The following is a 21,797-nucleotide window of genomic DNA, read 5'->3' as shown; positions in this document are numbered from 1 at the left end:
CATTTTGTTTAAATTCTGTTTATCATTTTTATTTGTCCGAATAAACTCTGAATTCTATATTTACAGACTCGGTAGTGATTTTTAAAATAAAATCAAAATCATTAACGGGGCTTTATTGCATCCAGTTGAATAAAAAAAAAAAAGTATATATATATATATATATATATATATATATATATATATATATATATATATATATATATATATATATATATATATATTTAGGTTGCAGGACCGTTGTCAACATCTTTGAGTTTGGGTCCATTATTAGGAAACGGACTTGACAATAAACAACTTGCATGACCTATTTGCCAGTCTTATTTCTGAAAGAACAAGATTATTAGCCCAGAATTATAAGAAAAGTGCTCATGAATTGACGAGATAAGTATCGCTGCTAATCAGCCTCTGACCCTTCAACAGTGTTATGTGATTTAAAGTACGGGGTTAATACATGTGTAGGCATCCAAGTTTGGTTTCAGATGCATCATCTGTGAAAGAACGCCACACCGGTTCAACTGATCCTGGGGGAACACCACCACGTCCAGCTGATCGGAATGGGCTTTACGGCTGAACAAGGTGGTGTCTGTGCAACGTGGACAAACCCAAATGATAAGCAGGCGGGATGTTGAAATAAAGTATATTATGGAAACTTTTAGAACTTCAACTAGTATGAAAATGTGTTGTAATGAATAAATATCTTTGCTTGCACTTGACATGTGGGAAAAGGACATATACTTCTGACTCATGCTCCACTTCCACTTGTTTTAAAAAGGACCAAACAACAAAAAGCTTTTGAATGATCAGTTTATTAATGCATTTAAGGCCACTATGGACTGTGCAGAATTCAGCAGACATAACCCATAAAGTCACACTGCCCTTGGTTGCTTCAGTACTACCCTGTTGTGACTGCTTTCCATTGCTGCCGAGCACACACATCACAACAGATTCAAATCAAACATGAAGTAGCTAAAGAAACAAAACATCAGGTCAAGTAATTGATGCAGACTGTAGGTTGTGACTTTGGGAATAGAAGCTTTCTTTGTACATCTCAGCTCAGCAGATGGAAACTTGCATTTACAGTAGGGCTGGGCGATATGGCCTAAAAAAAAAATCTCCGATTTTTTTACAAAAAATCCGATTCACGATTTTAAATCGATTTTTTCCCCCAAAAAATTTTGCAGATGACAGAAGCTGTTGAAAACAATTTTTTATTTTATTTTGTGATGATTTTTCCTCGTAGGTTGATAAAAATAAAGTGCAAACAAAACCTGAACATTGTAGAAAGGTGCCTGTAGTATAGAAAAAGTATTTGGTCACTCTTTTGTTTCCCTGAATCATTTAAATATAAAATTAAATTAAACATAACATTAAATGGCATTAAATAGTAGCCTTCCATTGTAAACAACTGTCTGTGCAAATGTAACTTTTTACAGTAAGCTTTAACTGAATACACTGATACAAACACAACATGAAATAAAATGTATGTGACCCTTTAACGTTCACATTTTCAAAAGTGCAACATCTGATCTAACATCAACATAACATATTTTGCACAGTAAATAAGTGCATGTAAACAAAATCAAGTGCATTCACAACATAACCAACAGTATTAAACAGTAAACATTAAACAGTAGTGCATGTTTTTCCTAAATATTCTTTGCCAGGAAGACAAGCCTGTCTACTACCTCTGGCTTCAGGCATGCACGGTGGCATGTAACAATGCCCCCCCCCACACTGAAAAGCCTCTCAGAGGGGGCACTTGTAGCTGGCACAGAGAGGTATTTCTTTGCTAAAGTACTTAGCCGTGGAAAGTTCAGTTGGTGACGCTTCCACCAGTCAAGTGGATCGGTGTCTGGGTCAACCTCAGGGGTCAGGAGGTAAGTTGTCAGTTCAGTCTGTATTTTATCTGCCTCTGACTGGTTAGGAGATGGCACAGGCGCATTCAGTTTGAAGTAGGCAGCCAAAGTCATTTTTTTCTTTGGTGGACGCTGCTCTCCTTCGCACACCTGCTTAGCTGGACCAGGCTGCTGTGGTGTATTCTTGTCAGCAGGAGCAGGTAGAGACATGAGCTCATCGACAGCCCTTTTTTTGACTTGTTCCACCTTGTCTGGGTCGATATAGGCTGTACGGAACCTTGGGTCCATCAAGGAGGAGATGTCCAAAAGTTCCTCCTGTACAGCGTTGCTGTATTTGTCGTCGAGGTAGTGCATTATTTTTGTTTTTATTGTTGCTGTGAGCTCTGTGTCTTTTTCCACTGGCTGTAGGAGACTGGTTTTGAACAAATGGAGCACCGGTTTAATACATGAAACGCTCACGTATGACTCCCCTGAGAGTGCGTCTGTAAAATCTTGGAGGGGTTTGACGGCTTGATTAATGGATTCTAAGACTTGAAGATCTTGCCAAGTGGGCACAAGATGGCGACTTTTCTTGTCCGCACCCAAGACACGGACGATGGCTCTCTCCTGTTCCAGAAACCTCTCGATCATCTTCTGGCGGGAGCCCCATCTCGTCGGGGACTCTGTAACAAGCTGATGAGAGGGTAACCCCAGTTCAGTCTGTATTTCAGCCATTCCTTTTCTCTTCAGCCAGCTGTAAGAAAAGGCAGATACAGCCCTTTTGCAAACACCAACGGCTCGATCGACCCGTGGGTCCTTCACACCATTCTCTGTAAAAAAAATAAAAAAATAAATACACAAGCAAAACATTTTTGTGTAACATGACCTACAATCACAAACTTGTCTTTTTTATGTTTTTACATATCCGCATGCTACCCTAACCCTATTAATGTACACAAGAGCATGCACACAAGTAATTATAGTTTTGTATTTTTTCTGTTAGTTTTCATTTTTATTTAGTTTTTATGTTGTGTTTTATTACAGACACACACACACAGAGACAGACACTGACACACACACTGACAGGACCGTGTACCATAATTATGATTAATCATGCACATTTGTGTAAATACTGGTATAATGCATCAATTACATCATGCAGCTGCTAATATCACTTGATTCTTACCTATAGCGCAGTTCAATCTGTGCCCAAAGCACTGAAGGCTGGGCCACCCATTTTCTCTCAGAGCTTTGAGCATGTTCGTGCCGCTGTCTGTCGTCATGCAGGTGAGTCTGTCCTCAGCCAGATTCCACGAGCTTAGAGAGTCTTTTAATCCCTGGGCAATTATTTCGCCTTTATGCTCATCAGGAAAGTAAACCGTTTGCAGGCAGACGCTTCGCAGAGTCCAGTTGTCATTGATGTAATGCACCGTTAAACTTAGATAAGGCTGCATCACTCTGCTGGACCACAGGTCAGTTGTTGCGGAGTAGAACGACATCCCCTCCAGCTCCGCAGAGATCCTTTCGCGTGTACTATTGTACAGCCGAGGCAAGGCAACGTCAGAAAAGTGTTTACGGCTTGGTAGCACGTACCTGGGGTCCAAAGCTTTGAGAAGGTGAATAAACCCCGGCTTTTCCACGGTGTATATGGGCACCATATCTTTTGCGATATACATCGCGACTGCATCCGTGATGGCTTTCCACCGGGCACTCTTCTTCTCATGCGGAGTACAGCTGGTGAATGTCTCCAAAATGCTGGGTCGTTGTTGTTGTGAGGTGGTCGCGGCGGCGGCGGCGGCGCTTGTGCTCCCGTCCTGCTGCCTCCTCAGGGTGCAACATTTCTCCCACTCGGCGGCATGCCTCTGTTTGAGGTGCTGCATTAAATTTGTTGTGCTGCTTGATTTTGTGGCAACAGCTTTTAGACAGACCTTACATCGTGGTTCTGTTTGTTCTGTGTCAGATGACACGAACCCGAACCATTTCCAGACCACCGAAGACACATTCTTCCCTCTCTTAAAAACGAGAGGTTCACTGCTGGCCGCCATTGTTCTCGTTTGTAAACAATGCGCGCGCACTCTAGTACGGGAACCCCACGTGGGGGAGGGGTGGGGGCGATTTTCTCGATTTTCAATAAAACACATCGCCTTAAAGCACACATTCGAATTAATCGATTAAATCGATTTATCGCCCAGCCCTAATTTACAGTCACAATAAGTCAGTTTCCAGTTCAAAACAAAGACACTTCAGCATGCGTCCTCATGTCTAGATGAGCGCGAGTATCATCTCCACATTGTGCTCCGTACATTCCCTCAGTAATAGCTGTGTTGCCATGCATATTTAGTCTTGATATAAGTGTGTAAGTGACCACGGGTTGAAATACTAGTATCTCGTGTGTGTTACTAAGGCCATAGGAGTTTACTTCACATCAAAACGATAACACCAGTATATAGTCTTCTACTCATGAAAATCACAGGAAACCACTCGCACAGCTTCTCGTCCTCCTTCAGAGGACAAATACCACAATGACACGTTTTCAGTACAGTTTGAAAGAAAGAAATCACTGATAATCATTAACCATCCTTTCACTAAATTAACTGGTTGTACATTTTGTGAAATCTGAATACCTGTCTGCTTAAGATTCTTGCAACGCAGAATTGAAATATACTACAAATAGATAGGAAGTGAGCGCTACTGAAAATCATTCATAGCGACACACACACTTTATCCATCACCACAGCTTCCCACGCAGTCGTCTTTGGTTTCAGCCCGTTCACCTGCCAGCACACAGCCACTCTCACCAGGTGAAAGGACCGTTTCCTTCTCTCGTGTTTACAATCAAATCTGTCAGAGTGGAGAGAAGTGGAGCGTGCAGAGAGCCGACATGCAGAATAAGGGGCACTATAGTGGGAAGGAAACGGCAGACGTCTCCATGAGAGAACCGGCTTTCAGAGTCACATTGTGACAAAGATTGACAGAGTCGAGATGGAAGACAAAATTTCTGGAAGGAATAAAAAAGGAGATCAGAAAAGAGGAAGAATCTCGGCCTGTTTCCTTATTGACGAGCCTCCCACGAGCACAACAATATTGCTCAAGATATCGGAAACGTTTCACAGATGTTCCAGTTAGATTTCCCACCGTCGGCATCGTGCGGAAACAGACTTGTCCAAGATGTCCAAGATGTTCTCGAAACACAAACAAGAACACAACCCTTCCACTTAAACGAAACATGCAAAGTCATATCGTTCTCTTGTGGTAACAGCAGAACAACTTCCATTGCCCACCAACAGAAGATCGCAGAGATCAGTCACGTTGTGCTTCAGGCTCCAGCTGTTGAACCCACATTGATACATTTGGCTACTGTACCCTGAGCTTGAAACAGCAGCATTTACAATCCTCTATTCCTGGACCCGATGATGCCGCAGAAATGACAATTCTTGTGCAGAGCAAATGCTTTTTCCCCAGGTAATTTCTCAGCGATATGTATAGTTTAAGGACAGGAGACGGGCAAAAAGATACATTATGAAGATTGACTGCTTATGAAGTGTTATGGGAGGAAGCTCGCACTGTTGAGATACATCGACATAAAGGAGAGGTATAGTACTCTGCACATAACCAACATAAAGTGTTGAGCAACACAGACTCCATCTCGAGGTGAATCTCAAGCTCCTCTGAAGGCAGAAAACGGATCACCGTCACCAAGACCTGCTCTACCTGATAAAAGGCAAATACACAAAAAAACAAAACTTCAATCAAATGTTGTAGATATCAGATATGCTGAAATGATAAATGCTGAACTGATGCTACAAAGAGGAACTGTGCCTTTGGCCTTAGATTACAGAACTTAAACATTTTCACTTTACTCTCATTCACACTAGAGATTCCAACGAACATGACAGGAGGCAAAACTTGTGTGTACAGCGTCCGCAAAAAACATTAGAAAGACTCGAGTTTGATACGGATATAGACCAGCATCTCTGTGTAGGACCCCCTCTCTAAACGAGAGGCTGGATATGATATGTGCACTGTTACGTCAGAAGCAGCAACATCAGCGATACACAGATCTGTAAAGTCCCTTCATTCAGCACTCATGGTAGCAGCTTCACACACTCGACTGGAAACAAGAAACAGTCTTTCACTTATGTATTCATTGGCATTGAGACAAAAAAAAAAGGAGCTACTGCTCCATTAAACCCAATATTCTAAATAATGTAAGGTACGAGTGAAAAGACCAAAAAAAAGAACAAGCTTCTAAGGCATCACGAGGTTTAAGCAGCGACCACAGCGCTGTAGATATATAAACTCATAGAGTCCAATGTTTACCCCTCACTCTTCACTGTGGCTCCCTCGGAGGAAGAATCAGCGATGAACAGGAACGAGGAGGAGAGCGGTGACCATGGGGGAGAGATTCAGGTCAATCGTTTATATTTCTAACAAGTCGGGTGTTTCAATCACCCCGGTGTCCGCAGGCAGTCAATGTTGATCCTGCGCTGACTAACCCTAACTCCTCCACAAACTGATGATGAATCTTGACTTGGAAAAGGACATGGAGGAGAAAAACCACCATCCTACAGCATGTAGCAACAGGATTATCCCTTTGAAACATGATTAGCGGTCCTTTAGGGTAGACTTCTTCTCTGCGTGGCCCTCTTTGAGCTTGGCAGGGGGTTTGGCGGGGCCTTTCGCTGGGACTTGGGCAGGTTCTTTGACTGCAGCTTTGGCAGGAGGTGGTGGAGGCGGGTGGAGACCGGCCTCGGTGCCGATGTTGACGGTGATGTTGGTGTAAAGAGGCATGTACTGCCGGGAGATTGTCTCATATTCAGCGGTGTTCATCCCATCCGACTTCCAGGTCTGACGCGTCTTGGCCAGCATGTTGAACCTTTACAGGGAGAGCAAACACAGAGCAGTGAATGATGAAGGCCGCGTACCTTCGCATTTTACTGGTGCGGTTTAAAGCTTAGCAAATAGCACCGCTTCTGCTGTTTATGGTACCTCTTTGGGTTCACGTCATTGCCTTTGTCCAGCTTGTGTTTAATCATCTTGTAACGGCCGACCTTTACAGATGGACGAGTGATGTACATCCCCCCCAGAGTCACTCTGAGAAGACGGGGAAACGCGTGTCAGTCTTTCAAACATTGATCCTGTATCCACAACAGACTTAAAAACGATCGACTGAAAACCTCAACGTCTGACCGGCTCCAGATGCATTATTTCCACACTGGAACGTCCCGTTGTTGGGAGCATCTGGCCGGAGCAATTCTCACCTGACTCCAATATCGTCGTCCTCTCCCCCCCAGCCCCAGTAGTTGTTGGGAAAGCCGTTCATCTTGAGGTAGTGCAGCGGCGTCAGAGCGGACACTCCTCCAAAGTACATCTTGTACGGAAGCCTGGAGAGGTTTGAAGTATTTTTGCATAAATGTGGACCACGGAATGGGCTACGGGTCGATCTGTGAAAAGCGAACCCTTCAACGGACATTCACAGACAGGAAGAGGACGTACTTGTAGCCGAACTTGTCCATGGCGATGGCTGCGTGCTTGGGGTTGGAGTCGCAGACGTACGTGTTTCGATCGTCTTCGGGGATGAGGTCCACATCGTGGAAGAAGAGACAGTTCCAGTCTTCCTCCTTCATGGCCTCCCGGAAACCCACATTCATCAGCTTGGCCCTGTTGAACGTGTAGTTTCCGGCCTGCGGAGTAAACAAAGGCACCTCATGTCAGAGCAGGCTGTGTGTCACACACTGGTCTACAAGTGATGTGGAAACTAATTCCACTAAATGTCAAATAACCAGCAGACCATATTTAAATTATAATATTCCTAATATGACAATAATATGCACAATCACAAATTCAGCTCATGAGGTGTAAGAGATAAATGCCGAGGAGCAAACGTGAATCAATAGTTACAAGCAGCTCAGGAGATTAAACCCTCTGAGCCACTCGAGCATTCTTATCCTCTAACATGCACGTCCAGCGACGGCCCACTAGAGGGCCCTCTTCCTCCAGTCTGAACCAAAGCAGATACAAAACGATGGACTCGCACTGCATACAGACGAAATTAACCAGATGATCGCTGATAATATCCAATAAAAAGTGTTTCTACCAAATGTGAAATCTACATGAACCAAAGCACCAAGTAAAACGTTACTTAAATCCCTTATTCCCCCGCTGCCTCTTCCCTTTGTGTACAACACGACATGGTTGCGTGTGTGTCACCTGGTGAATGACGTAAATCCCATAGTTGAGCTGTTGCCGCTGCAGGAAAGGATGTAGGTAGTACAGGAGGAACTTGAGGTGGTGTTCTCTGTGTCTGTGGGGAATGATGATGGCTGTTCGGTGCCTCGCCTCACAGTCGGGCGGCCGGTAGCGTCCTCCGCGCACCACCAGAGGATTCTTCCTCTGAACCTCTGCAAGAGTGAGGCCTGACGGGAAGCTGACGTGGATCGGCCCACCTGTGGGCAGAAGCCGGTCCGGTCATTAGCAGTCGGAAACCAGGTACTTTTGATGGAGCGGAGGCAAATCGTCTGGGTAGAGAATGAGAGGCTATGATTTGAATGAGACACGTGGGTTCAGCCGGATGCGTTTGGAAATGTTCCAGTAAAAGTTCTGACAAGCAATCGCACTGGAAACGAGGAAGACATTCTTTTCGTCGACTCTTTGTCAAACCTGTTCCAGGTGGTTTCTGCTCACTTTACAGCTGCCTGACAGAATGTTCAACAACCTGTATTTGTTGTTTTAGTTTAAGATGACTGGCAGTAATGTGGGGACAAAAGGGCAGCGCCCTGAAAACTAAGCCTGCTCTGACGGTGCCTCCCAGTCATACCGAGCAAACATTACACAGGATCAGATTAGCACTAGTAGGAATCTTATCTCTCAGCCTTCTTCAGTGAGTAGAGTTTGTTCAGTTGTAATTTTCCAGCAAAGCTTTCCTGCATATGGGAACAATGGCTCAAGCAGTACAGAGCGGTCCAGACACAAATTATGTGCATTGTTCTGTGAAAATTATGCAAGAAAAATTGACAATAAACCTTAAAGCTCGATGACACATGATGGAAATCATTCATTTAAAAAAAAAAGGAACATCACTACTAATAATCTCAGCTGATAACTGGGGCCAAAACATCTTCCATTTCATCTGCTTGCTTGTTATAACCCTTCATCTTTGTTTCTGTTCACTTCCTGCTATATTATTCAGTCATACCTCAATTACATTTTTTGCAAGAATTAATACAAAAGATAGCCAATGCCCTTTGGCTCAGTTATCAGCATGTAGCGCAGAATTGCTGGCAAAGGTTTCCAAATAATACGGAGCAGAGTACTGAAATATTCAGAGCTCTAGTGCTATATTCATACTTCAAGACCACATTTTAGAGAAGTATTTTCACTTTGGCATTTCTCATCATTAGCAACAAAAAGAAAATGTACCGCACATCCACTGTAAAACAAATGAAAATGTTGTAGTTTGTTCAGGTTGCATACCCTGCACTCGGTTCACCTCACATTACATCATCACATCACCTTGTTGCAGGCTGTATGCAGCCCATCAGAGAGCAGATGAACCACCACTAACAGGCAGCAGCTGTGAACTCCTTACACACGTTTGAGCTAAACGGAAACATAAAGTGTGAAAAGAGAATTCTACTATTTACATAAAAAAATACACTTGAAGCAAAAACTAGTGGCCTCCCTCTGCTGGCTGTCTACAACATAGCCATCACTACTGAGTGGAGTCTTAAAGACCCTCACATTTCAAATGAACAGAATTCAGCTTCATTAACTATTGATGGTTTCCCCGACAATTTATTTGCAGAGAGACCCATCAGCTGCTATCAGTAACTCATAGTCAGAAGGGAAAATAAATTAGTGATGATGTTATTCGTGGAAAATTGCCAAGCTTGTTCATGAATCAATGCATTTAGAGATTAACAGGCTGAATGACACAGAAGCAGACAGGACCACTCACCAATGAGAGGGGACGTCTTAGGGCAGTAAGGCATTGCGTCTCCATGGCCGTGAGTTTTGGACAGGTGGGAGAGGTTGGCGTATACGTCCCCTCCAGCGATGCCCGCCGCCGTGTGGTTGCGGCCCGACAAGCCAGTGGTGTCGGGCTTGCGGAAGATGCGGATGAAGTAGGAGACCCTCTTCTGGTATCCCTCTCGGGACAGCAGCGCCATGACCACCAGCTGAATGCCCAGGAACATGAAAAGGTAGCGCCATTTGGACTGGATACCGATCATGGCGACGGCTCTGCGTTGTCAAAAGCAACAAGAGTTTGGGGGCGAGGGCCGTGTAGAAAGTCAGCTGGCAGAACGTGACCCCTCGGTGATTTAATCCTTTGAAGTAAGTAAGTTATCCCCAAGAAGAAGCAAAATTCAGAAAAGGGCCGGTTGGCTGGTGCTGTGGCCCACAAACAAAGTCAAATATACTGTGTACCTACTCCAAAATATGGCAACACCTACTGAATGTGACGGTTACTTTATGTTAAGTTACATGCAATAATCTGTGGCAAGCTGGAGTATGAATATATAAGAAAAATAGACAAAGTAAAACAAAAAAGGCACTTTTGGTAGGCTGTAATTGAGAAAGACCCCCAAGGAAAGGAAAAAATAGAAAAATACTCCAAACCAAGAAAAAACTAAATCATTTTCTAGTTCTCTGTTTTTCACTGCATCCCTCGCTGCAGCCCACTATGTGGCAAATATCTCCAAAGTTGTGATTTGTGATTGGTGTGGGGTGGTGATGCCAGTCCCACATCATGTACTTTCACCCTCATTGAATTCCATCCGTTGCCCCGTGAAGCTCATTCTTCTCCGGTCAAATAAATGGCAGCGTCAGTGTCTCTCACTCAACTCCCTCTCTCTTCCTCCCTTTGTGAGCTTTTATGCAGCTTTCTGTTCTCCCTCATGTGTTCTCCTGGGGGAGGCCTCTGCAACAACAACAACAGCCGCCGCCATGACAAAAGGGGAGCAAATGCAGCCGTATAGGTCCTATACTTTACAGAGGATTACACAGCTTCCATCGACTCACTGCCTGGAGAGACAGGGGGGGTGAGTTAAACCATGACCAGTGTGAGAGGAGTGGTCAGAGGGGTTGTGTGTGTGTGTGTGTGTGTGTGGAGAGTCTAGCTGAAAGAAAAAAGAAATGGGGGAGGAGAAGGAGGGAGAACTTTGATTGTTATTGTCATATGATGATGCAATCCACAGCTCTGAGACGCCTCCAGCAGCTCACTGGACCGACAGCCACTGGGCTCGCTGGATGGACGGGAACAGGACCAGTCGCTCCAGCAGCGCTCTGAAAGACACAACACAGAGGAGGAGGCGGGACAGTTACACCGACTGATGCCCTTTTGGTTCAAACTGTTGACATCGGCGATTTTGTACTTAGAGCAGAAAGCTTTTCCCCAGTCAAACAATGACTTATTGTGTGCAACACAGGCCCAACGAATGGATTGTGTTTGTTTACATGGAGACTCAACAGCACAGTTGGATAGCCTTGATTAATCAGGCCCAGCATGGGCTCCAGTGCAGAGAGAGGCCTGCTGCCCACAGACAGGAGGCACCGCACCGCCGTGTGGATGTAACGCCGTCGTTTGAGAGCCAACAAAGTCCACGACCCTACTGCTGCTGCAACGTGCTGTTTGCAGACCTGGCATTAACCCTTAACCCCGCTCTGGTGCCGTCTGCTGGAGTGTCCGACACATCCTCAGTCGCAAATCAATTACTGCCTGTTAAAGAAGCCAGTCTCAGACCACTAATCCTAATCCCACTGAATGCTGCCAGACTGATGGAGAAGACAGAGCTAGACGAGAGCCTCTCACCTACAGATCAGGAAAGCATTTAATTCACGAATGTGACGATTCTGAATCTTTGAAGAACTGTAATGTCTGTAATGCATTTGGATTCAACAGCTAATGTTTAAGACACACGGGCCTATATCATCCCTCGGGTGCTTTGTAAGACCAACGTGCACAGTTTTAATGTCAGTTATTTCATTCTGCCTGAATCGTTACGGTGCTGACATCTTCAGCCCTGAGAGCATGTCTAATTACAGGAAAACAACACCTTAGTTTGCTGTAGTCTGTCAGTCACACTCTACAAACAGGTACACTACACACAGCATGTTCAGGGAGAGAGACAGCGCCACAGGAAAAAGAGCTCCGATAAGATTAGGATGAGCGCCTACTTATTGCTAGAGTGCATTGCGAGGGATTAATTACCACAAGTAGTCTTGATAAAGCGAAAAATACTTTTCTAATATACTTCCTCATGTTGGCATCTAGTTTTTAAAGCCAGATCTGCAATGTAACGTAGTTTAAAAACGATTATAAATTGGACTCAAATGTTCGTTATAACTGACAGGAAATGGTTAAATCTACAATCAAGATTTACTTTAATTCTGAAAACTACGATTGAAGCGTACGGCCTACTCAATCTACCACACAGCTGGAGCGCTAACATCTGACAAACTTACTGAACAGTAGCGCTCGTCTGCATTTTGACTTGACAGCTGACAGCGAGGACTTTCCGTGCAAGGATAATAAAAAGGGTTTTCCTCTGAGGGGATATGTGGATCATAACGGAGAGGAAAGCCTCTCGCAGATGATTTTTATCTGCATGCAGAACCGTGAGCAGATGGGAGCTTGACCCCTCTCACTTGGCCTGGGCCCCATAGATTATGAATGTGGTTCATAAAGATCCTAACATGAATGCTTAATCCCACAGGAGGGAAATTTAACTCCAGCAAAGTAATCTTTCTTAATAAAAGGCAGAAGACTTTTTCCATGTTCTTTTTTATGCTCACTGGATGAATATAAACGATTAAACCTCTCGTGTTTTCAACGGACAAAACATGGCCGACAAGATAAGTGTGCTGTGCAAGTTTGAGCTGCAACATGACTACGCATCCATGCAACATGACTACGCATCCATGCAACATGACTACGCATCCATGCAACATGACTAAGTATCCATGCAACATGACTAAGTATCCATGCATGAGGAAAACCCCCAGAGAGGGAATCAAAACTTCCTACGACAAAGGGGAGAAATGATGAATGTGGTTTGCTTTAGTGCTCGGGGCCACGTCGTGCTGGAGCTGGCTCATACAGTCACGAGAACTTGGCAGCAGGCATGTTCTCCAACAAAGCTCAGGACCGACTTAACACGCATATAAAAGAGATCCAGTGACTCCATTTAGAGGAATCTCTGTGTGTTAGCCTTTTGGCTAAAGAGCGAACCAAAGAGAGGAGAGGACAAAGCAACCTAAGGGGAGCATGAGAGCGCCCAACAGTCTGGTTACACCGCCATCGTCTCTCCTGCGCCAATATCCTTCCTTTCTACATTTACAATTCAGAAAGAGGTACGTCTGGCATGAGATACTGCAGCACGCCAAAGCAAGCATTTTTTTCTGGTCTTGCTCCCAGCACCCCCGCTCTCCATTTTTCCCCGTCATCTCGCTGTGCAATGCGTACTTTAAAGAATGATGGCACGTAACAGCTGACAAATGGGACCTTTTCTTTTCTGCCTCTGGGGCATTAATACTGCATATGTCCACATGGATGCTTGCACACACATGAGTGAATGGGAGAAGAGCTGTGAGGGCTAGCATGGGGGTTAGAGTACAGCGCAAACGACAAAATGAAAGGGGATGGGGGTGTACAGTAGGGGAGCTATATTTAGATCATCATCTGGGGACTAATAGCTTGTGCACTGGTGTTGAAATGCTAAAGAGACAGCAGAGCACTCGTGCATAGCCATATCGGCCACAGAGGGAGCTAAACGAGCAGCGTTTTTGAGTCTCTATTGACAAACACCCGAATCTTTTTTTATTCCTCTCCAACTGTCAAGGCGATCCATACCCAGACCTAGGGCTGGGCGATAAATCGATTTAATCGATTAATTCGAATGTGTGCTTTAAGGCGATGTGTTTTATTGAAAATCGAGAAAATCGCCCCCACCCCTTTTTCCCGTAGTAGAGTGCGCGCGCATTGTTTACAAACTAAAACAATGGCGGCCAGCAGCTTCACTGCTGCCGCCGCCACCTCACAAAAACAACCCAGCATTTTGGAGACATTCACCAACTGTACTCCGCATGAGAAGAAGAGTGCCCGGTGGAAAGCCATCACGGATGCAGTCGCGATGTATATCGCAAAAGATATGGTGCCCATATACACCGTGGAAAAGCCGGGGTTTATTCACCGTCTCAAAGCTTTGGACCCCAGGTACGTGCTACCAAGCCGTAAACATTTTTCTGACGTTGCCTTGCCTCGGCTGTACAATAGTACACGCCAAAGGATCTCTGCGGAGCTGGAGGGGATGTCATTCTACTCCGCAACAACTGACCTGTGGTCCAGCAGGTTGACCCAGACACCGATCCACTTGACTGGTGGAAGCGTCACCAACTTAACTTTCCAAGGCTAAGTACTTTAGCAAAGAAATACCTCTCTGTGCCAGCTACAAGTGCCCCCTCTGAGAGGCTTTTCAGTGTGTGGGGGGGGCATTGTTACATGCCACCGTGCATGCCTGAAGCCAGAGGTAGTAGACAGGCTTGTCTTCCTGGCAAAAAATATTTAGAAAAAACATGCACTACTGTTTAATACTGTTGGTTATGTTGTGAATGCACTTGATTTTGTTTACATGCACTTATTTACTGTGCAAAATATGTTATGTTGATGTTAGATCAGATGTTGCACTTTTGAAAATGTGAATGTTAAAGGGTCACATACATTTTATTTCATGCTGTGTTTGTATCAGTGTATTCAGTTAGAAAAGCTTACTGTAAAAAGTTACATTTGCACAGTTGTTTACAATGGAAGGCTACTATTTAATGCCATTTAATGTTATGTTTAATTTAATTTTATATTTAAATGATTCAGGCAAACAAAAGAGTGACCAAATACTTTTTGTATACTACAGGCACCTTTCTACAATGTTCAGGTTTTGTTTGCACTTTATTTTTATCAACCTACTTGGGAAAATCATCACAAAATAAAAGAAAAAATTGTTTTCAACAGCTTCTGTCATCTGCAAAAAATTTTGGGGGGAAAAAATCGATTTAAATCGTGAATCGGATTTTTTGTAAAAAAATCGGAGATTTTTTTTTTAGGCCATATCGCCCAGCCCTACCCAGACCTGCAGTATTTACGCACAGATCATATTATTTTGAACAGAAACAGCCATTTATTACCTGTCGTGGGTTACTTCACAGTTGGAGGTTATGAGCCAGACATTCCAGGCACAGCTGGTTCACATCATATGAGCAGAGCACAGGGTCGAGATGTGGCCCAACCATGCTTGAGTAAAACGCAAATAGCATTTCTATGAAGTGTTACCGCAAGAAAAGGGAAACAAAACCCATTAACTATCGGTTATTAATGTTTAAAGCCCTCAGAGGCAAGAGGGGAAAAAAAGGGCCACAATTCATGTAAATGTTGACGGGAATGCTTAACACTCCAAATATTTATACAAAGAAAGTACAAGGATAGGATAGAAAAGCTTGCTACAAAACCTGGACTAGACTGCTCATCTAGTGAGGGCCTTAACCTCTTCACCCATCAAGCTTACACATCTGCCTAAGTGTGTCATCGGCTCTATATGTGCCAGTCGACTGAGGGGGAGCGAGCCCTTCTCGGCCTTAAATGCGTGACCTTCCTGTTAAATATGCTAAACCCCCCCCCCCCTTCTACTGTTGGGTGGAGAGTCCATCAAATCCCGCTCGCTTTTGCACAGAGACTCACGTTAAGCTTTTATTCAGCGATTCTGCATAAAGCTCCTGCATGCTATGAGGACCAGTCATCCGACTCTCTGAAAAGCATTTATGCAACTACTGTAAGTCCAGATCTGTGGCTGCATAGAGAGGGCACAGGTAGAAATGAGTTAAACAGAATTATCAGATAGGAACAGAACTGTAACCTGATCAGACTAAATTGCCTTTTTACATTTTAATAAAAGACGTCTAGACAGAGACACTGCTTCTAATCCTGCTTGTATTTCATGGGTTGTAAATAGAACTTTCTGTCTTAATTGATTTTCCACACTGTAGCAACAGACGGACAGAAGGGAAACAACGGTGACGCGAAGGGACAGTCAGCGGGAGAGAGAGAGAAGCAAGTCGCAATAGGCTGATACAGCTGTTGTAGGGTTGCAAACAGCTGGTTTTTGCACCAAATCAACTACGTACGCTTATTTGGGGCATTCATGTTCTACAGATGCCTGTTGGAAGATTTGTATTCAATTAAGTTGGAAGAGAGTTGATTCGACATAAAACATGAATAAACTATTATATTGCCTGACACGTCACCACGGGGTTTGTTCCTGTCCACAGTCCACGCCCTGTTTGTCTATATTAAGGGAATGGATATAAACTAACAGGAGATGACTAAACGTATAGCTGGTCTCTGGCTTTATTTACACCTGGCAGTAGAACGAGTCTCCACATGTATGCGATCGGATCTCACTTCCCTGCACTGTAAGCAAATTAACACATTTACCAAAGGCCGAATGCGTTGTTGTTTTTAACCCGCGGGAAGCCGCAATGCCCTTCTCATGCCTCGTCTGCCAGAAATTTAAAAAGGAGAAACCCAAACACACTCACTCGTAGTATTTCTCTCTGTGCTTTTTCAAAATATCAGACGCTGTGGACAAAGCCAAATGATCAGATCGCCCAAGACACATGTTAATGTCAACAGGGGTCTCTCTTTTAGGAAAATTGACAATTGCGTTTGGAGCACCTGGATTTCTTTTGTGTTAATCCTGAAAACATATTTTAAAGAATATCATGGTTATTTTGGTGTGAAAATGCACAAGTATTTAGTGGTGAGCAATTTAAATAAAAACATTTACAATTTGCATGGCAAGGCTCCCCATATCAACGTCTGACTATATCCATCACTGATAAGAAATACATTTTAAAAACCGGTGCCAGGCGGCATTAGTGAGATTCTTGGGTCGCCGTGACTCGACATGACTCAAACAGGTTATCAGCACCACGTTTGGCATCAGAGCAGAACTGTGGTACAAAGTCTGGATTGAACCTATTGATGTGCTCCCTCTGGAGATTTAACCTGGTTGTCTGTGTACATGTTCACCAGCAACAATCAATACTGTGTCACACGCTCTCCACGCAACATTGACGACACTAAAAGACTGATGTGTTGTGTTGAAATAACTAAAAATGGTGGGAAAGAGGTAACTCAATTGAGTCTCCTTTGTCTCAGCTATGAAACATGAAGCAATCATGCTTTAGAAATGAATGATTGCATAGTATTATCATTCCTTTATTGCCAAAATAAATGAGATAAGGCTTGAGAATCCAGACTTTAACTTCTAGACTACACGGTTACATTACGTATGACAGATTTTAAAAAGGATCCAGTTTGGGACATTTACATTTAGAGAAACAGCTAAAAAGACAAGTATTCAAACAGCCGAACAACTGGTCAAAGCTATTACTCAAAACTCATATTGAGGATATGTCGGTGTGAGCTAATTAACGGGAGTATTGCAACTGGTGTTTAATACTGCACCTAGGAGTGAAAGTGATCTGAACAGATGCGGTCAGCAGACCGCAAACAGCATCATTTTTTCCCTTTACTGGGCAGCCAAGACAGAGAAATATTCTCCAAACACAAACCAAAGGAAAACAGACTGTGGGTACAAACAGTATTGGTATAAGCAAGCAGGGTCTATTCTCTCAAGTGCCAAACCAAGCAATGAAATAATGTGCAAACATGCCTCTGAGAAAAGAGGAGTCTGCATAACAACGCCTGCCGGCATCCTTGTCATGGAAACCCATCCTGAGCCCAGGCCATTCATCGGGGGTGCAGCTGGTACATGTCTCTATGGCTGTTCCCTCCGGTCCCACTCTGCTGGGACTCCTCCTCCTCCGTTTCCATCGCGTAGCTAGACACCAACCCCACCAGGGATAGCCACTTATGCACTCACAGCTACTTGCAGACTTAGCAATGACAAACCATGGGGATAAGGAAACTCCCATGGGGCCACGCACAAAAACTGGAGCAACAAGTAACAAGAAAGGAGAGGGTTGACACCAAAAGATCTTATAACACAAAGCCCATTCAAAGTAAAAGAAAACTGCATGGTACCGTCACCGATCCGGCCATAAGTTGCTCCATGAGAAAAGAGTTGGGCAATATGGAGAAAGTACATCACGTTACTGTAATGCAGCTTTTAAAAAAAGTACAAGACTACACGTGTGCTATATTACATACAAAATCGAAGACAATGTCTAGTCTTATATCCCCGTGATTATGGCAATTGATGATTTCAAAAAAACATCTGCAGTGTGTAAGATGATTGAAAAAAAGCATTGCTCATTTGCATACCCTGTCACAGGACTTCATTATAAAATATAACCTGAATATTGCATTAACCTGCAATAACTATCAGTGGTCATGTGCAGAGGGGACGCTTTTGTTCTCTGCCATTAATTAAGTTTCAGAGACGGTAACAGTAGAGGTGTAAGAAGGAGATTGTACATAGTTTGAGCTGAGCTTGCTTTTAAATTGCTCCAACTTATTTGCATTTACATCGAAGATACTGGTACTTAGTGTCATTTACTACATTTGCAATCTATGACAACAAACTTTTAGAAAGATGAACATGAAACCATAGGTGAAGAATGGAGGCCGTGGAAAGTCAAGCCACATGACGCAATCAACACTCCCTGATAACCTAGCAGTGCCCGTCTTCAGCTTTAACTAAACCACGAGTTTAGTTAACATGGTTACATGGAAACATGGTTGTTTAGCCAGCTGTCAAAAAAGTTATTACAAAGCGTTTCGATTGCGTCGTCGTTGTTCTTGTGGCACTTTAAGGTCAAACTGGAAGAGGCACGCAAACTTTTACAGTAGTTTATAACCAACAAAAAACCCAGCGAAAACGTGTCTTTCCGTTGTTTCAGCGACCGTATGAAGCGCTTATTAGCGTTGAGTTCACATTACTTTGACGCTAAATATTTTAACAGTTATGTGTGACGTCACCCAAAGCACTTTTTATCAACACTTACCGTTAATCTTGTAAAACTCAGTCGAGGAAACTCACCCTCACGCAAACTCCCAACTACGACTGATCCTCGCCAGCTGTGTGTGTGTGTGTGTGTCGCGGGAGCCGAGCCGAGCCGAGCCAGTCGCTGCGGGTTAAACTGGCGTTGGTTTAGCTGGCTAGCTAGCTATACAGCAACCACACACAGTTGTGTTTTCGGGTTTCTTTTTTAGCGACATATTTAACGGTTTCATTCTTACCAGCCGGTCTGCCTTTGCCCCTTTGTCCGGTTAAGTAGCCGTTAGCCGTTGGTATCCTCCACAACACCCGCCCTCCATTGCACGTCCGATATGTTCTGAAGTTGACGCCGTGTGGTCGCTCTGATGAGCGGATGAACACAGTCAGTTTCTCCTCCCCTTCACTGGAAACCCCAAATTACACCATGTGCCCACAAGAAAGCCCCACTTTCGTTTTAAACACGAGAAAAGTATTAACACAGTGTTATGCGTGGATATTCGAGTAGCGCAGCAGTACTAGTATAGTTAAACTAAGAGGGGTAGTGGTTTCTATTTAGTGTAACGTCCCGGATTTAAGGTAGAATTAGTGGGTAATGTTAGGCCTGGATATGTTTATTCTTCAAAAATATATTAAAAACAAATGCTGTACAAAGGCTATAGACACAACCAACACTAAGAGTCATAAAAATTAAGTTATTAAGAGTAAAAGCAGGTTATACTACTACTACTAATAACTTTATTTATATAGCACCTTTAAAAACAGAGTGCTTTGACATACAAAGCAGCAAGAGCAACATAGCTTAGATGTATGAGACTTGAAACTTTACTTTAAGTGTCAAAGATGAGTGACTTTATGCCTGAAACCCTGATGTGGCCTCAGACTTTAAAGCCACAACATGATCAGTTTTTACCCGTTATATAAATGAAAAATGACACCAGGCAGTGGGTGACTTTTAACAATAAAAAAAAGAAAGAACATCAACAAACTGATCAAATGACGTTTCAGGTCCGGAACTTACAACAAAACAAATGTTGACTAAGCTGGTCATGCTTTTTAACCTAATCTTTGTGTTGCAGGTTTGTTTTTGTTTGTGCATTCATGGATTCCTGGTGATTCAATTGAGTCATTGTTTGAATAAAGCCACATGTTCTAAAACAGGACCAAAAAAAAACAAAAGAAAACAAATTTCACATTCATACAAGAGATTATATTTCACAGTTAAGGTAAGTAACAATTTAACTTTACTTATTTAATTTGACTTAATCTGTGCTAGAAAGTAACTACGTATATTTACTTCAGCACCTTACGTAAGTACTCATACTTTACTTGAGTATTTCTAGTTTCTGCTACTTTTTTTACTTCAACTTTAATAAATGGTACATTTATTTCATAACTTGAGTTACAAGTTATATTTGCAGATTCAGATTGATAGAGGATTATAAAAATATTATAGATTTTCCTGGGGGAAATTCTACTTTTGGTACTTTGATATACTTTGTAACTGAGTATTTCTAATGTTAGACAGCAGTATTGCATCCTTACCTTAGGTGTAAGATCAAAGTAGTTCTTCCACCTCTGATCACAATCATATCCTTGCTAATGCCAGTTCTTATTAAGAAAAGCCAAACAGAAATATAGTGTAATTACTTGACAATAACAATACATATAAAATCACTTTATTCTGTGGCTGCCTGTACACTGACTCTGCTCTTGCTTGATGTTTTTGATGGGCTAGAGATATCAGAATGGCTGTCCAAGCACATCTGTACCAGCTATTTCATCCCAGGCCCTCCGGAGCTCTAACCAGCAAGGATGCTTTGGTGTCAGCCTTGTGGCGTAGAGTCTTCCCTGGAAAGTACTTTGGTCCAAACCACAGGCTGGATCAAATCTTTGTCGAGATGTCCCACTTTCCAGACCGGGCAACCCGGCCACTCGGTCAATACTATTTTGATCAGGTCACCTACACACTTCCTACCAGACACCAAGTGAAACACAGGTGATTTCCACTGTATTGTTTACTCACAGAGCTGAGATGTACTCATTGTCATCAAGTCATATTTAGGGAGAGGGGGGCGCTCCCAAACCTGTAACGGGTTACTTTGGAACTTCTGATCAGAAAAATCCATTTTTAGATTCTCTGTTATTTGAAGTTAATGTACGACAGTAAAATCTGAGCTCTTCAAGGGCCTTTGGACCCCGAAGGGAGTGTTCAGATCTTTTGAAGTGGGCTTGTATGGCGGTCAGCACGCCTCCAGTCCAGATAAGTTATATCCATCTATGCTCTCTTCAAAGCCACAACTTGTGTAACTTTGGTGATTTAGAAACACCCAACCTATCTCTTTAACCTGTCCATGTGGATCCTGACTATTGGTTGACAAAGGTCATATTTGCTGTGTAGCTTGGTCTGCAATTTGTTTTTCCCGGCACTGCTGCTTGGACGCTATACTGAGTTGTCTTCCCCCCCCCTCTTGTGGCCTGAAGGGAGAGCTGCAACCTCCAGCTGCACTGTTTCGACTCGTGGGCCGACTTAAAACAAGAGCGGCAGAGGGCCACGGAGCGGCATGGCAGACTGCGTTTAAGCACCAATCGTGATACCCGGCCCAGCACCGGCATCCGCCTGACTGGACTGGGTCAACTCCAAAATCCAAACACTGGCAGGAGTATAACCACAAGAGAGTACATTTATATGATGTATGGCCACAGCTGCTAACTGCCAACGATCTGAGGCTTTTGTCTCATTGCCATAAATACAACCTGTTTTATTAGAGAAATGAACATTGAGCATGTGTCTGATGTTTAATGTGATATCAGCATAGATAACACTTTAATGCGTGTGTGTGTGTGTGTGTGGGAGGTATTGGTTCATGTTTGAAAAGTAAATATCAGGTTAATACACAATTTATTCACACAGAATTTACCATCTACTTCAGCAAGTCTTTGATTTTGGCAA

General features: G+C 43.4%; 2 protein-coding genes across 3 annotated transcripts; both read right to left on the bottom strand.

Annotated features, from left to right (window-relative positions):
• Positions 1-806: 806 nt before the first annotated feature.
• On the bottom strand, positions 807-4,045 carry LOC306782388 (E3 SUMO-protein ligase ZBED1-like). Its single transcript, XM_079275726.1, has 2 exons — positions 3,022-4,045; positions 807-2,665 (listed from the first exon to the last, which is right to left on the bottom strand). Exons 1-2 carry the CDS (start codon positions 3,974-3,976, stop codon positions 1,647-1,649), a joined length of 1,974 nt encoding a protein of 657 aa, XP_079131852.1. The 5' UTR covers positions 3,977-4,045; the 3' UTR covers positions 807-1,646.
• Positions 4,046-5,960: 1,915 nt separating this feature from the next.
• On the bottom strand, positions 5,961-19,187 carry LOC306782389 (beta-1,4-galactosyltransferase 3). 2 transcript variants are annotated; one of them, XM_079275727.1, is made up of 7 exons: positions 19,090-19,187; positions 9,793-11,120; positions 8,046-8,281; positions 7,332-7,519; positions 7,097-7,219; positions 6,825-6,929; positions 5,961-6,711 (listed from the first exon to the last, which is right to left on the bottom strand). In XM_079275727.1, exons 2-7 carry the CDS (start codon positions 10,064-10,066, stop codon positions 6,441-6,443), a joined length of 1,197 nt encoding a protein of 398 aa, XP_079131853.1. In that variant the 5' UTR covers positions 10,067-11,120; positions 19,090-19,187; the 3' UTR covers positions 5,961-6,440. The 2 variants fall into 2 exon arrangements, with proteins under 2 accessions (XP_079131853.1, XP_079131854.1); XM_079275728.1 differs by having other exon boundaries at positions 9,793-10,076; positions 19,090-19,146.
• Between the last annotated feature and the right edge of the window lie 2,610 nt (positions 19,188-21,797).

The sequence above is a fragment of the Melanostigma gelatinosum genome (genome assembly GCF_949748355.1).
Source record: "Melanostigma gelatinosum genome assembly, chromosome: 9".
In the NCBI taxonomy this organism is placed as follows: domain Eukaryota; kingdom Metazoa; phylum Chordata; class Actinopteri; order Perciformes; family Zoarcidae; genus Melanostigma; species Melanostigma gelatinosum.
The sequence above is the reverse complement of the archived record's forward strand: the minus strand, read 5'-3'. Positions and strand labels throughout refer to the sequence as shown.